The sequence below is a fragment of the Gobius niger genome, assembly GCF_951799975.1.
Source record: "Gobius niger genome assembly, chromosome: 2".
In the NCBI taxonomy this organism is placed as follows: domain Eukaryota; kingdom Metazoa; phylum Chordata; class Actinopteri; order Gobiiformes; family Gobiidae; genus Gobius; species Gobius niger.
In genome coordinates this window covers 30,352,677-30,369,193 of record NC_136853.1, presented here as the reverse complement: position 1 = coordinate 30,369,193, position 16,517 = coordinate 30,352,677, and the positions used below count along the sequence as shown (strand labels likewise).

Genomic DNA, 16,517 nt, shown 5'->3' with positions numbered 1-16,517 from the left:
ATTATACCATGGTCTGGGTGAATATTTGATTCTGATTGGCTGGAGGGTGATTGTTAAGTAAGGGATAATGTATAGAACGCTGGTCATTATCAGGAAAATAAGTTCCGACCGGGCGAACCAGTCTTGTTTCGCCCTGTTGGTTCTTATTTTCCCGATAATGACCAGCGTTCTATACATTATCACGCTTCTTATACAGCTATTTGCCCTGTTGGTACTTATTTTCCCGATAATGACCAGTGTTCTATTCACCTTGTCCGTTGTACAGACACTTCCGGTCGAGCGCGAAGCCCGTTCATTTAAACGGAGAACGAAGGAGACTATTCTCCGCTCAAATCTGATGTTTAGTCGATTGATAAATGTGTGATCTGTAAAATGGCCAATGTTCATTTGCACCAACAAGTCAACACTGCACCGTTTCTCAGTGCCGCCGAAAAACGGCTTTGTTTTCATGTAGTAACTGATTTTATGTGGACTTCTCCAGTCCCATGTTAACAGATAGGAGAAAAGAGGCGGGCATAATTCATGGCCCGCTCACGCAAACGTGAATACATTATACCTTTCTTATACCATGGTCTGGGTGAATACTTGATTCTGATTGGCTGGAAGGTGTCCATTAAAAAGTGATTATGTACGCCTAGCCTGGCATCATCATCATCATCACAAATGAGCTGGAACTACTTTCAGGTAAATCTGATTAAAAAGTGAAATAACTCAACAGAACTAAACAAAAAAATATCAAACAGGCCTCAATGAACAGTTTCACTTTGCGTGACTATGGCATAAGCGGAATAATGCACTCCGAGGTGTCCATTATCAGAATAACTGGACTCCGTGGAAGCAACCGCGGTTCACGCCTCCGCGTCGTCCAGTTATTTCTGATGACAGAACTTTTGTCATGTATTATCCCTTACATAATGTACACCTCGCCCGGCAACAGTTAAATCACGTTCCATATCACTCACACTGCAGTTGTTTCCATAACAATTGAGCTGGAGACTAGCTTCAGGTAAACAGCTTCAAAAGTAAGCTTAAAAAGTGAAATAACTCCTTTAAAAAAAAAAAGCAAACGGGTCCCAATGAACAGTTTCCTATCCCTTATAATTGTAAATTATTGAACCCAAGAGAGAACAGATCATAAGGAGTAAATCTTCTTATAAAATATTACTGTTATTGATATCACTAATATTTTTCTCTTTTTTTTCTTCCTCTTAAAGATAAAAGAAAACATAGGGCTATTTTCAATTAAAACAACCATTGAATGAATGTATATATATATAAATATAATGTATATTTTATTTTAGAAAGTCTTTTCATTTTCTACCATAATCATCTATAATCGTGATTGGAAACATCTTAAATTGTGATATCCCGTGGTCAGTGACTGCGAGTCATGAGGGATTGAAAGAGCAGGGCCTGATCTCCATCTGTGGTTTGTTAATGAGACTCTGGGGGCCTCTCCTCGATCCTAACACTTTAACAACACTCTCACACTTAAGATGCACTACTCACGCAGTCCGTCTGGGCTAAAAGTTCTGTTGCTTTTCTACTTTTTTCTTTTTTTTTACACCTTTATTAAATCTTCCATGTTCTTCTAAATATCGGACTGCTAACTGTCAAAATACAGGGACTTTATCAGGGCAGTGCCATTTCAAGACAATCGAGAGATGATGTTTCGCCTAATGTAACCGACGATGTGACTGCACAGTGTATGGACACATTATCTTTATCATTGCATTATTAGGATGATGATTATTGTATCTATATTGCAAGAAGCCACAGTTTATCGCAAAATCACGGAGGTCTTCTGTCTGACTGAGATTTACGCGTTGACAGCTTAATACAAAAACGCATGGTGATTACTTCAAAATGTGCAACTCATTCAAGATATATATATATATATTCAAGATTTATAAAGAGATTTAGAGACAGGAGCAGAAATTCAAAGACAATGGACCAGACTGGGCAAAAAACGGTCTGGATACGCAGTTTAGAAATACAATAACACATACAAGGACGGCATGAAGGCAATGAAATGTCCATTCAGGTATATTCAAAAGAGCCTGAGACTGCAAAATGATGGAGGTCAAAGTCCGAGATACGGAGGGAAATCATTTTCCTCGTCGAGGCCTGGACGGGTCATAGCCTTTAATCGATCAATCAAAAAGGTTTCCCTGCGGAGAAAGTGTTGTAAACGGTCACCACCTATTGGGTGTTGTGGTATGACTTCAATATGGCTTTGAGAGAATTGTCTCACTCTGGCCAGCCTGCTGAGCATGTCCTATTGCATGTTCATGTTCTGCCAGTCGTTCTTTGAGCTTTCTTTTAGTGCGGTCTTGAATGAAACATTCACATTGACGTTCAAAGTGTGTTGCAGTTGGCATAGGTCTTACTAGAGGCAACCGATATTGGCTATCGGACGATTTTGCATTGGAAAGAGCACAATCAGCTTTAATATGAGCCCTCCCACTACTTCTTAGGCCTCAGGGGAGCTGAGGTCTAAGAAGGTGAAGATCAGGCACAGGTTTGTACACCTCGGATCGTATTTTATGTTGCAGACTTTTGCTTATAATCTCAGAACCACAGGAGATAAATTAGAGACGTGCTGTTTTTTGTTTTGGAATCTGATGAGTTTTGTCTCGCCCCCAATAATGTGCCCCCTACTGTCGCCTTTCAACACTGACACATTTTACAGTTTAGGAGCTTCTTACACATAATTATAGACCAGAAAGGGCTCAGTCAGAGCTTAAAAATGAGCCCTCCCACAACCTCTTAGGCCTCAAGGGGACTGAGAAACATATGCTCCTTTGAATATACCTCTGCACCATTTCATCAAATGGACACTTCATTGCCTTCATGCCGTCATTGTATGATATATTATGGTTTAGCCTTGATTTGTTTCTAAAAGTATCTTTTTAGAGTTGTTTTGACACAATTTGACGACACACAGAAATTGCTTGAAATGGTTTAGGAAAATATTACAACCATATTTTCATTACGATCAGTTGTTTTCGCAGATTGTTGTGTAATTATGTCTGACTGGATGTTTCAGTTCTGCAGTGGCTGAGAGGAGTTTATGAATCAAAAATCAAGAGGCATGGTATTAAATGAATCTGTTAGTCTGAATGTGATCCAAAAAACAATTGATCTAGGTTTGCTCCTTATATCCTGTTCTGAGTCATGTTTGGTTCTGTTGCCCCATGAATCCATTGTGTGGGTGGGTGCACACAGGCAGTGGGACGTAAAGATTTAAAATGAGAAACATTAATCAAGGGCACTTCCTGAGCACAGCCTTGGGATCGCTCAGAGTCCAGCAGGCTGCAAGCATTATCAGAGATGGAGGAGAGATGGCCACTGTCCACAAAGCATTAATCCACACAACAAGAGAAGACTCTGAGTTTTTAATTTGGCTACGGACCAGAAAAGTCCTCCTTGTCCTATTTTAAGGCTACCAGTGTTTAATCCATGGCAAAGGTTTAACTAAAGGTGGCTTAAGTGGGTTTTTGAAATACTAGGGCCTCGGGCTGGGCAATGAATCAAAATTTAATCTAAATGGCAATCTCTACTTTGGTCAATCTTAATAATCATCATGGGACTCTTTTATCGACAGGTTTATAGCCATTTCTTTGGCAGGAATGCCTATTTTTGGACAATGCAAGATTTCATGTGTTAATTGAAATGAGGAAAGCACTTGTTTGAGCTGAGGTTTGTGTAAAAGATGTGTCCCGTTCAGTATGTTTAGATTTCCACTGTTGTGGGATCTCTGTGGAGAGTATGAAAACAATATATTTTTGGAAATCTTATGGTGTAAGCAATGAGAAATCTGTCATTGTCATTTGGTAAAGTTGTGCAATTACACTAGAGTAAACGGGGAGTTCTGGTCATCGCTACGGTAACACCATGAAACACATGACAAGGGTTTCATTGACTTTTCTGATTGGAACGACCGCATTGAATTTTCTACATTTTTTTTTACTCCCCATTTAAATGTTATTATCGCTATTGTTTTCAAAAATGTATAGTTTTGATTCTCTCCCAGGAGGGGCTGGTCCACTCCACATGCACTGTGGTTCAAAAAATAAATAAGGAAGAATGATCTGAAGAAGGCAATGTCCGAAATGTTATTCTCTGAAAGATAAATACATTTGTACATCGGCTAATTGAGTAATTGAGTTCATGAATCAGCCACATCTATTTTTTTTTTTATATGACAAAATAAGATCGAAAATGGAGATCGATCGTTATGAGATTTAAAAAAAAGTGATTCTTTGTAGCTCTGCCAGGACCCTCTAAGACACGTAGCCCACAATGATAAGACGAGTGATGATCCCAATATGTAGCCGTAATGATTACACGGCATCTTTTATTTCATTTTGAATCATCTGATATAAATATTGCTCCAGGGTTTTGTTTGTATTTCTCATCTATTTCTCCAGGCGCTTCAGGCTGCAGCCCTGCGGGACACTGCCTGCGCTGCTCTGTGGGAACAATGAGAGCCAATCCCATCCCGTCAGCTCTCGTCCACATGAGCGCCGTGTTTCTCCAGCCTCATGTTTTCTGTTACCACAGGCGCTGTGCGTGATTTGAATGGAACTCAAATCAGCGTCATGTAAATGCACTCTGCTCCTCATAACAAGCACATTTTCTTAAGCCTGGTCTGCCCTGGGAGGCCGAAGAATGAATGTATTTTGGAAATGTACAGTATTCACAACATTACCTTTAAACCTGTAGTACATCAAACCTACAGCCTCTGCTAGATGTGTTTGTTTTAATGTATTTGATGTATTTTAGCTGTACAATAATAACAAATTCCTTTTAAATAGAATAAATATGTTATTATTGGGGGACCCCCGAGTGATTTTTTGGTCTGTATGGGGACTTTGGGAAAAGCTGCTCCACATTATTATATTGTATTGTCTTGTATTGTCTCTATTATATTCTCAGTAGAGCTGCACAACTTGATAAAAAAACAAGTTGTTTCATTGGCGGCAATTGCCTTAATTTAATTTATTATTATATTTTTGTTGACCTAAAAAAAAATGCATGCACATAAAAATGCACATTGAAAAAAAAAGGCAAACTATATTATCCCACTATACAAACCTTTTCCTCGTGTGACTTAAATTAGTCGCATTCTTTTATTCTGGTGTACGGTTTGTACTTCATTTATGCCACAGTTTACATTAGCACATGATTAGTCACAGTGTCATTTAATGCATTCATTTCTAAAGATAGACTTAACTATTTTGAAATCATTTCCTTTTTATTGTTTTATTTGTCTTTTGTTGGAGAAGTGAGAAGCTATATAAAGCAACAGGGAATGTAATTAAATTGTGGTTGGAGTGGGGGTGGGGTTAAATAAGTTAAACTGCTTCCCACTCCTTTTTGGAAGTGCATTTGTAAACTTGCTTTTGTTCTTCTACATTTGTGACAGCCTTTGTGCTTTATTATATGTGTATGAATGGAAAAAAAAAAAGAATCACTCATTATTTATTTATTCACTGACATGCATAGAAATTAGCCTTCGTGGAGGAAGAAAAACTGGAAAATAAAGGCAGAAAGCTGTGAGGAAAGGGAGAGAGATGGATAGATGGATTGCTGTGTGTTTTATGGAAAAATGCTGAATGGTTTAAATGGAATCGCAGTTCAGTGATTTTAATGGTGCCACGAAGCATTACTCTTTGTGAATGAGGGATTCACGCCTCTGCGTTTATCCTCAAGTCTGTTGGAACATCATGGCCTTGCCAAATTGGACTTGCTTGACTAAAATAAGCTTTCTTGGACAGCGTTCTTTGTTAACTTCCCCGTGAACTTTTGTGAAATTGCAAGAGAAAAAATGATTGTCAGAATAATTTGCAGGATTCCCCTTTGAGGCACTAAACGTTTTAAATTTAGAGATATCAATTTGAAACTTTTTTGCTGTATATTACTGATGTACATGTTCTTACCTGGGCTTAGACGAGTTGATGTGTACCTGTCTGGTCTTTGTGCGTGCACTCAGTCACGCAAAAAAGACCAAAGATGTTGTTGGCATTTAGCCTCTCCACCTCTCCTCTATGGGGCCAAGCGGGGGTGAAGCTAGAAGCGACCAAGCTCTTCCACATTTCTCCCATTTAAATACAGTTATGTGAGTCAGCCGAAAAATGCCATTTTGCCTATATTCTCGGCGAGATAATCTGAATAATAGATTAAACCAGGTTTAAATTCATGGTTTATTTTGGTGATATCAAAGACTTTTTCAGAGGGGATTTTGGATGCCTTGTTTAGTTTTAAAATAAGCTATTTATTAAATGAAAAAAATTATAATTCAAAATGCAAATTTCACCTTTTTTTTTTAATTCAAAAGTAAATCAGGCTAGGAATTATATATAGAAAAAACTGAAAAAAACAAAACAAAATGTCACATTGAATCAGTGCAATAACTAAACGTGGTATTGTGAAAATGTTGTATTTTTGGTCTACAGGTTCCAGTTTATGTTAAGAGACCAAAGAGATCGCGTTCACGTGACATCACAACATTATGAAGAGTTTTAAACTGAGGTGGAGCAGCCGAAAAACCCATTGTGGTAACTATGGTAACTGTGACAACTGGCGAACTGCAGATTTTTTTTTGTCTGGATAATATCTCATTCATCACTGGAAGAATTCACATGAAACAAAAAACTGTTTCAAAGTTCATTGTCTCCTCTGTCAGCACATATGAACCAATTATTTCCTCAACAAAAAGTGGAGACAATATTCAAAACCATGAGCCCGTTGTTGGTCAGAAAGGGCTTTCAGACATAAAAGTATTGTGACAGGTTTGTGAATCCAATCACTGTCAAATACTGAAGCAGCAAATCAATAGTTAATTTCCGTTTTGGACATTTCTTTTAAAAACTGTTCTCCCGTAGAGTTGTATTGGCCCCAGCCCTCCACCTGACATTATGACATCATCACATTCAATATCGTGAACGCCACCTATTGGCCCAAAACCTGAAAATTGACAAAAAATGGGTATTGCCTGCAGTGTTTTTTAATTTTACACTGGTATACATATTTAGGGTTGATTACTGTCATCTAAACAATATAATTAGGTGTTGATTGGTTCTTCAGTCACGACCTTCAAAGTTGATAATAGCAAAAGACACACATTGTTTGTTTTTTTAGCCTATTGAAGTACCATCTGACAAAATATCTGAGCTTCCAAGTACCACCAGGCCTGGATCAAGATCAAATCTGGAGTCAAGATGGGCTAAAATAAACCTAAATTAGACGATATGACGTCCAAATTGGGAGTGAGTCATATCTATGCCAGGAAAAGACAACTTGCACTAAAGCTTGCTAACACCAATGCTTCACTAAAGTATAAATTAGATCATGTCTTAATTAAAATGAATAAAGTCTAAGTTTAAGCTGACCCTGAGTCCAAGCACCACCAACGGTAGACGCGTTGCTGGCTTTAGTCAATATATTGATCTGGTGAGTCAATTCTGTCACCAAGTCTGATTAGATTTTGATGAAAAGTGCACATCCCTCGGAAGAATTGGATTTTCAGTGATCTAAGAAAAATAATTGCTACCATTTTACCGGACAAATGTGACTGATGGAAAAGAATCCGGAACAAATAGTATTGTCTTGATGCTCAGACACATGTTTCCCCTATTGTACTGACTGCGCCACCAATTTGTGTTTTATGTATCTGGTCAGGACAGAACATGAACACACCACGCTGGATTATAGCCATGGGCTGATTTCCATCCACACACTCATTCATTCTGGCCTATTGTACATGTTTTTAGTGGTAGGGGAAACTGGCGTACCCGGAGGAAACCTACGCAGACACGGGAGAACCTGCAAACTCCACAAAGAAGAAATAGCTTTTGTAATCGTAATTGCTGGGTATTTGCTTGCAACTATAATTTACTGGTGTCGGGAAACACGGTGCCACTGAAAAGGGGGTTTTATATAAATTTCCTTTATACACAGTACACAGTATTATCCATTTCCAGATAAACACAATAGAAATAATACAATAGTGAAATAGGAGTTCGATTGAGCTTTTTTTATACTGGACTTAAATGATCATATTATGCGCTCTACCTCTCTATAGCTTTGCTGGTGCAGTGTGATGTGAGGACGTTATCCATCTGTACAGACATGAACTGCCTCATGCGAGTTATATTGCTTTTGCAGTAAAGGGATAATAGGTTTTGCTGTGCTGTGCAGCGTCGTTTCAGACGGCGCTATAAAGGCATGGTTCACATGCAAGGAAGCAAAACACAGTCAAATGAGCCTTCAGGGCATGTCAGCAGTTTGCTCATGTGGGTATTTCGTGAACTGCTCCATCCCTCTGCTCTGCTGCCGTGGCAACTAGCATTACAAAATAATGATGCTTTATGCTGCAACACAAGTCCAAAGTATGGGCGCTACAAAGTAAAGAGTGACTGTTTGTCTTGTATTATTTTCCAGAGATCTATTGTGTTGGACTGGCCGATCTCACCTACTGCTCTTTTTCTTTCTTGATACAACGACCCTGAGGCTTACCTTGAATTGTCTCGTCTGAAAGCTGCTTTTAATTTATGCTGCTGAATATTATAATTTATGATGGGTGCACTTGAAGGTGCAAAGTGCTCTGCAAAAAGATGAGACAACCTTTTTATTCAGTAAATCGCTAGTGGGGAATTGTTGCAGCAAATAATGAGGTTCACTAGAGAAACCATACATGCGTGTTGTGGGTTATTTGTTCTTTATTTTTTTTTAAATCTCTGTGGAATGGTTACATCTAGATTAAAGCCACACTTGGGGGCATTCCAGTAATTATGGTACTACTAAGCTTTATATGCTAATAAACAACAAACATGCTTGGGATAGTAAACAGTCTTGTATGTATGGATTTAAACCTCATATTTAGCTTCCTGCAGTCAAAGCAAAGCAGCAACATCTAGATGGAGAAAAATTGAAGATGTCCTGCTCTCGTGATTGAAGAGGAGAGCTTCTTCACCTGGACTGTACACCTCATGAGCAATAATAGTTTACTTTGATGCTTGAAATTGTCCAACTATGACTCATTGTGATTCCTTGTCATTTCACTACATGATATTATCTCTGTTTTAACATTGTATCTACTTTAAATGTAGCAATGTCTGAGACCGGTTGAGCAGGACCGCTCTTACTCTTACTCTTTCTCTGTTACAGGCAGAGCGCTATGGCTCGGACGCCAACATCCTCAGCATCCCTGTGCCTATGCGCCGCGGCGGCTCTGAGTCCAACCTCGATGTAGTGGACAGTGTTGGAGATGACGGGGTGGGCTTGGATTTTACAAAGGGAGCGCTGGGTATCAACAGTCTGCAGCAGAAGATACTAAAGGTCAGAGAAAACTCGGCGTCTCTGTATGATTGTGCTTTTGTTTATGAACGAAAATGTGACTAAAATCAGCTGCTCAGAGCTGTCATCTTTGCGGTCTGTCTACATAAGAGTAAGGGCACAAAAGGACTAGTTCTGCCTATGTTCACCCGCTCGGTAACTGCCTGCTCCGCGTACGAGCCTGTTCCAGTTCATCTTTTGGAGCCTGCCCTGGTTCCCCCTCTCCACAGCTGCTTTCCATTCCCTAATTATTCCAGGGGAGGTTATATATACTCCCTCAGTCCTGTCGTTCTTTGCCTGATTGTCAGGAGAGACACTCATGCTCTTCTTTGCATTTTCTACAATCGTGAAAATACAGGTGAAATTAGAATATCGTTAGAAAGTGCATTCATTTCTGTTATTCAACTTGTACTGTGAAACTAATATGATAGACTCATTACATGCAAAGTGATTCATTTATAGCCTTTATTTGTTATCTTTTTCATTATATTAACATCGTGACTTTGTATGTCCGTGCAGGTTACGGAGCAGATTAAAGTGGAACAAGTAGCACGAGATGAAAATGTCGCCGAGTACCTGAAGCTTATGAACAACGCTGAAAAGCAGCAAGTACAGAGAATACGGCAAATCTTTGAAAAGAAAAACCAAAAGTCAGTTCACACAATCAACCGGCTACAGAAAAAGCTCGAACAGTATCATCGGCGCTTGAAGGACAGTGAAAGCAATGGCAAACATGCTCACAAGAATGGCAATCAAAAGGACTCTGGGTCGCAGAGTAAAGAAGGCAGCCTGCGGGACGTCAGCTCGACTGGACGTCATCACACGCTGGACAAAGTAAAGACTATTGGCCCGGGAGTGACGCTTTCACCTCCATTCTTCTTTAACAAGCCACGGGAGTTTGCAAACCTCATCAGAAACAAATTTGGCAGTGCTGACAATATTGCCCACCTCAAGAGCTCCATGGAAACTGGGTCCGGGCTGCAGGTAGACTGCGGTGCGCGAGGTCTGAGCGGTAGTGCCACCACAGTAGCTAAGGCCACAAAGTATCCAAGTGACGATGAGTGCTCCATCGCATCTTCTGGATCGGGTGAGTCCAACCCAGCGGGGGGCTCGGGGACCGGCTCTGGTGATCCAGGAAGACCAGAGTCCAATGGCCGTCTGGAGGAAGTCCTGGATATGGTCCGCGAACTCAGGGAGGCCCAGGCACAGCTGTCAGAGGACATTGAAAATCTCAGTACGCAATTCAAACGAGATCAAGGCTTTCTGACACAAATGCTGCAGGACGAGAGATACAGGTGAACGCATTAGCATAATTTAGTTAACATTATAATGCCAAAAATAATTGATTACGTCTCTTGTAAATAGTATTCAGAGAATGGTATATCCTTATGAATCATATTGGTACGGTCTTAGTCACTGTATATGAGTATAAAAAATACCTCCAACTCCCCATGCATATCTTATAAGAGCAATTTTCAGCAGTGTTGTGGAGGTTGTAGTGGATAAACTGCTTCACTCCCACACTCTCACTCAATTATGCATTGTTTCTCTCACGCCTTGGCTCTCTGCCTCTACGTTTTCCTTCACGTGTGTGGGTGTTTCTGTCTGCCAGGTACCGGCAGTTGGAGGAAGAGCTAAATGACCTCACAGAGCTGCACCAGCACGAGACAAGCAATTTAAAGCAGGAACTGGCCAGTATTGAGGAAAAGGTGGCCTACCAGGCTTATGAGCGCGCAAGAGATATACAGGTGAGCATGTGTTCATTACATTGTTACGTCATATCAGTATGGCGGTATTTATCTTATAGAACTGTGTAAGTATTAATCATGGTGTGTGTTTATATCCACAGGAAGCACTAGAGTCATGCCAGACCCGAGTGTCGAAACTGGAGCTTCAGCAGCAGCAGCAACAGCAGACTGTGCAGCTGGAGAATGCAGATGCAAAAGTGCTGCTGGGAAAATGCATCAACATTATGTTGGCTATCGTCACGGTGATTCTGGTGTGTGTCTCCACAGCCGCAAAGTTCACTGCACCGCTGCTGCGAAGTCGTTTCCACCTCGCCCTCACCTGTGTGGCTGTGTCATTGCTAGCATTACTCTGGAAGAACTGGGAACATTTACAGGGCGCTATGGAAAAACTGCTTGTTCCACATTGAGCAGTGGACTTTGTCGTATAAACTTTCTCTCAAGGTTTGTCCAGGTTTCCAGGGGACTGCTTACTCCAGGTTACTGTGGAGATTCAAGAGGCAAAGACCAATGTTCATGTAGCCTTACACCAGCGTACCCGCTCCGAGTAACACACTACGGTGAATTTATGGCTCCAAGCTTTGCATGCTCTGTACCTACCATACAGTGTTGGCCAAGGGTAACCATAGAGCTGTCCACAAACATTCACCTAAACAAAAACAGATGTCAGCTGATATAACTTATTTTAACTGTTGATTACTGTGTTCAGTGGGTAGTGATGGAGCCAAAGAACAATGTGGCATCATATTTCAACACTACAGTTGTGCACTGGACCAAATAAAACACGACGTCAGTCAAAACGTTAGGTCGCTCTGATCTAAACTAAATTTAGATTTAGGCTTTAGTTTCAGCATGAAATGGAGTGATTATTACATGTCCTAGATAAATATACCAGCATGATTTCACTCATGTCCAGGCCCCATTGTCCTGTCATTCACTTGCATATAAGCCTGTTTTGCACCAGCCCTCGACGTCCATCTGAAGGTGACTGTAATGTGTGTATCTGTTTGGTATTGTCCATTTGTTTGTGGTGTTTGGGCTTTGTTTCTTTGGAGGAAGAAAAACTAAGACCTTCTGTCCAGTCTGATCTGTTTGTGCTTTAAACTTCAACGTTGTCTGTGGATTTGTTAAAATTAGTCACTTCTTATAGGAACACTTGCATTGATTGAACTACAAATATTCATCAACCTCCCCTAACTTATGAAATGTCTATTTTATATAAGATTGCAGTAATGCTCAGGAGAATTCATAATGCAGGTGCTAATTCAACCTTAAATCAACAAGATAAGAGAAGGCTCAGTTTTCCTCTTCTTAACAAGGACATCGTCAACCTGTTTACTTGTTGGTGTTTGTTTTTGTTATTTGTGAAAAAGAGCCTTGATTGACTGGTCTAGTCTCACCACACTGAAGGACGAGATCAAAATAAATACAAATACACTGAAGGATGCAAACAATGACACATTTTGAACAGAACAAAATGAATGAACCTGTGACTTGTGTCTTGCTGCATTTGTCACGGGGAAGAGTTTCGATCTCTTGTTTGTATGAACGCATTCCCCTTTATCTTAACCTTTGGTGGTAAATGATCCAGGAACCATTTTGGAGGATCTGGCAGGGATTTGAGATTCTATACTTGTGTTTACTGATTTAACCTGTTCTCCCAAAGTATCACGCCAGCCCAAAAATGTTGTTGATTCAGATTTTCAGACATAATATATTCATCAAGTTTCCTAATGGCCCCATTAGAACTGTTCATTCATTGTAATGCAAAAGCTGAAAGATATTTGAGTGAGACTTATCTGAACAAATATGTAGCTTGAACGCTCCCAGCCCTGAATTATTGTGAAAATGTTTTAGGAAACTCTTATCTTTCTAAAAGCCAAAATGTTGAGGAAAATGCATTTTTAAGCATCTTTATTCATAAAACTCAATTACTTAAACAGTTTGTTGTGTTTTATTTACATTTAACTCTGTCTGCTGTCTCAATTGTTTAATGTAAAACAAATAAATTCTTTTTTTAAATAATGGTGTGTCTTTCTGATACAAAGGGTGTTACGTTCCTAAAAGTGCACTTTGCAGTTCATTGGACTACATTTCTGGAATTGCACTCAATGTGGGTATTGTTTTTGACCTTAAGGCACTACAGTATACCTGTTTCTATTCGAGCAATTTCCCATGTGTTTTGTCCTTCAGTATAGTTCAAACTCCGATATTGAGAGAAAAACTCTGTTTCTAATTAGAAAGCATTTGCATCAATTTTATGAACTTGCAGGCTGGTTTTCAAGCCTTCCTGCGAAAGTGACCCTGCAATTTGTGAAATGTGCCGATAAACTGTGAAGAATTGGGACGCTGCAAATGTGTTGGGAAAGTTAAGAATGAGCTTGGACAACAATTTTAATTTAGTGAGTTTCTCTTTCATTGTTTGCAATATTAATAATAATATTTTTTAAAAGTCAGGTAGGCCTGTACTCAACACAGGCTTTGCATTCTCCCTTATTGGGCTTGCTTCTAAAAAAAAAAGTAAAAACTTCTGGTAGTACATCTGCAATTTTATACTTTATTCATTTTAATTACAGATAATTTAGCTTTGTTATGTATTGGATTAAGTATTTTTTCTGGTTTACATGATTATCATCCAGTTTACACATATTTTTGATGTGTTTAGACCTGTTTTAGTTCTATTTTTATCTTAATTTAGGCCTGCTGGTACTTAAACAAAAATTAATAATTTTAATTTATTATTATTTTAATTTTAAATTAAACTAGAAATATTTTATTATGAGGTAGTATTCGATGTGAAAGGTTTGGAAACCACTTTTTAAGAACCTGCTGCGGACATGAGAGAGAACAAGGTTTGAGCCATATGCTGGAATATGGAGAATGTGCCACCTATTGGTTGATATGAACAGTGTCGTATCAGTTGGAATAGTGTGTGTGCGTGTGTGTGTGTGTGCGTGTGTGTTTTGTATGAGAGTAGGATATGTGTCATTATTTCGCAACTGCGTTCTTCTTAATACTCTGATTAGGCAATTAAAACATCACTCTTATAAATCATTACCAAACCAGAAAACGACACACAGGTGATAAGGATAACAGTTATTCAATGTTTACATTGTGTAATGCATGTTCGCCTCCCAGGCCGCTGGGGGCGACCTTGAGTCGGCTCCGTACCGGAAGTTGTCCTAACTGCTTCACACTAACTCAGCGCGCTTTACTAAACTTTACCAAATATTGCTTTGTTTTTCCCAGTTTTGCCTCGTCGTAGCTGGCTTTTTACGTTTTATGTGACTCGTAGTCCACAGCCAAAATATATGTTTCTTTTATGTTGGACTTTTGTGTTTTACTAGTGGCACAAGAAGCTCGAATGTTTTAAGATTGCGTTACCACAAAAAGTCTGAACAACGATTTTTAGTTTGGATGGATGAGCACAAGGAGAATATTTACTCCCACGACGTCAGATTGGAGATGTCCGATACAAGACTTGCAATAGAGAAGGTTGGTGCAGTAGTAGCCTTTCGCGTTTGTGTTGTCTCGATTGTAACGAAAATGGTCTGTTTTCCAAGTCTTGCAGTAGGCTAAATGCGGACGAGGATTCTTCACCCGATACGTCCTCACCTCCTGCGAATGGAGACTACAGTCACCCCGTGTATAAAGAAATTGCCTTGGCTAATGGGCATATCAACCGCATGTCCAAAGACGAGCTTCGGAAAAAACTGGCAGATCTAAAGCTTGATACAAGGTGACTGACAAGTAAATGTGTGTAGATATGTATGATATAATATCGCTAACATATGTTCTTTTGTAATGTAAGAGGGGTTAAGGATGTCATGAAGAAAAGGTTGAAGAGCCACTATAAGAAGCAGAAGCTGATGCAGACAGCAGCCGAAGGGGGTCCCACTGACACCTACTATGACTACATCTGTGTGGTAGACTTTGAGGCAACATGTGAAGAAGATAACCCAGCAGGCTTCTTGCATGAAATAATTGAGTTTCCAATGGTTCTTATTAACACAAGGACTTTGGAAATTGTGAGTTTGATTTTATTATTTGAACGTCTGGCGTGACCTCTTTTGTAATACACTGTGCTTCCTCATCAAGGTGGACTCTTTCCAGGAATATGTGAAGCCAGAATTGAACCCACAGCTTTCTGATTTCTGTGTGAAGTTAACCGGAATCACACAGGTTGGTCGACTGCACTGATGACTTTGTATTTTACATACTTGGTTTTATAACATCTGTGCTTTGTTTTGTAACAGAAAATGGTCGACGAAGCAGAGCCGTTTCCATCTGTCCTTGAGAAAGCTGTGGCTTGGCTTCAGGAAAGGGAGCTTGGGACAAAATACAAATATGCGATTTTGACTGATGGGTATTTTTCACCACATCACTTACCTCAATAACTCTGAATTTGTCCTTACTAATAATTATTGATTTTACAGGGCTTGGGACATGAGCAAGTTTCTGAACATCCAGTGTCGGTTAAGTCGAATCAGATATCCCCAGTTTGCAAAGAAATGGATTAACATAAGGAAATCTTATGGAAATTTTTACAAGGTATGGCATGAATTGATTAATATATACAAACTAAACCCAGTGACTTTTGAGCCTTTACAAAATAACAGAAACATACATATTTATCATGTTTTATTGACTCCTGTCTGCCCCCCTTAGGTCCCACGCACACAGACAAAACTTAGCACCATGTTGGATAAACTGGGCTTGAAATACGAAGGCCGCCCTCACTCTGGTTTGGATGATTCCAGAAATATAGCACGAATTGCATTGCGGATGCTGCAAGATGGGTGCCAGTTGCGGGTCAACGAGCGTATGCATGCTGGTCAGTTACTCTCTGTTCCCAGCTCAGCACCTGAGGAAGGAGCCCCTCCCCCTCACAACCCTCGCTCTAGGGACTAACCAGAAACTGATCTGAAACAACTATTATTGTGGTTTTAAGCTTGTGAGTTACATTGGCTGAAATGGTCGATAACTAAAGTGCGTTTACCGCGACAGTTAAGGCGAATTGAAGTCTTACAAACAAGGACAAGCGCACCAGCATTTGTTTTGTAATTGTGCGAATTAATACAGATGAATTGTTTGCCATTGAAAAAGCCGATAGATGTCTTTTCACATAAAATACACGCTCAAAGCACTTTCATTGTGTTGATGTATATTGCCACCCATCCAGTTTAAAGTGTAAGATTTTTACACAAGATTCAAACGTTTGTTATTTTTATAAAGTAATATCCAGAGTAATTATCTGACTAGTTGTCAATCTGTAAACTGTGCCTAATGTGAGCTGCTATTACAGTGCATGACACTGAATAAATTCTTTGCCAAGACATTTGCATTTTGTTTTATTTTGAAGTTTATTAATTTTCCACATTTGCAACTGAAATCTTCTTTCAAGTTCACGTTCGATTTACACTAAATTAA

General features: G+C 39.6%; 2 protein-coding genes across 3 annotated transcripts in view; both read left to right on the top strand.

The window, feature by feature from the left end:
- The window catches only part of tmcc3 (transmembrane and coiled-coil domain family 3), a 36,694-nt gene extending 23,906 nt beyond the window's left edge, over positions 1 to 12,788 (top strand). For both annotated transcript variants that reach the window (XM_079551631.1, XM_079551632.1), the window contains exons 2-5: positions 9,175 to 9,345; positions 9,862 to 10,637; positions 10,955 to 11,090; positions 11,192 to 12,788. In XM_079551631.1, coding sequence (XP_079407757.1) covers positions 9,175 to 9,345; positions 9,862 to 10,637; positions 10,955 to 11,090; positions 11,192 to 11,497 — 1,389 coding nt within the window. In that variant the 3' untranslated portion in view covers positions 11,498 to 12,788. The remainder of the gene's footprint in view (positions 1 to 9,174; positions 9,346 to 9,861; positions 10,638 to 10,954; positions 11,091 to 11,191) is intronic.
- Positions 12,789 to 14,311: 1,523 nt separating this feature from the next.
- Positions 14,312 to 16,380, top strand: eri1 (exoribonuclease 1). Its single transcript, XM_079551888.1, has 7 exons — positions 14,312 to 14,582; positions 14,651 to 14,826; positions 14,899 to 15,115; positions 15,186 to 15,269; positions 15,344 to 15,453; positions 15,524 to 15,638; positions 15,756 to 16,380. Exons 1-7 carry the CDS (start codon positions 14,505 to 14,507, stop codon positions 15,996 to 15,998), a joined length of 1,023 nt encoding a protein of 340 aa, XP_079408014.1. The 5' UTR covers positions 14,312 to 14,504; the 3' UTR covers positions 15,999 to 16,380.
- Positions 16,381 to 16,517: the final 137 nt, after the last annotated feature.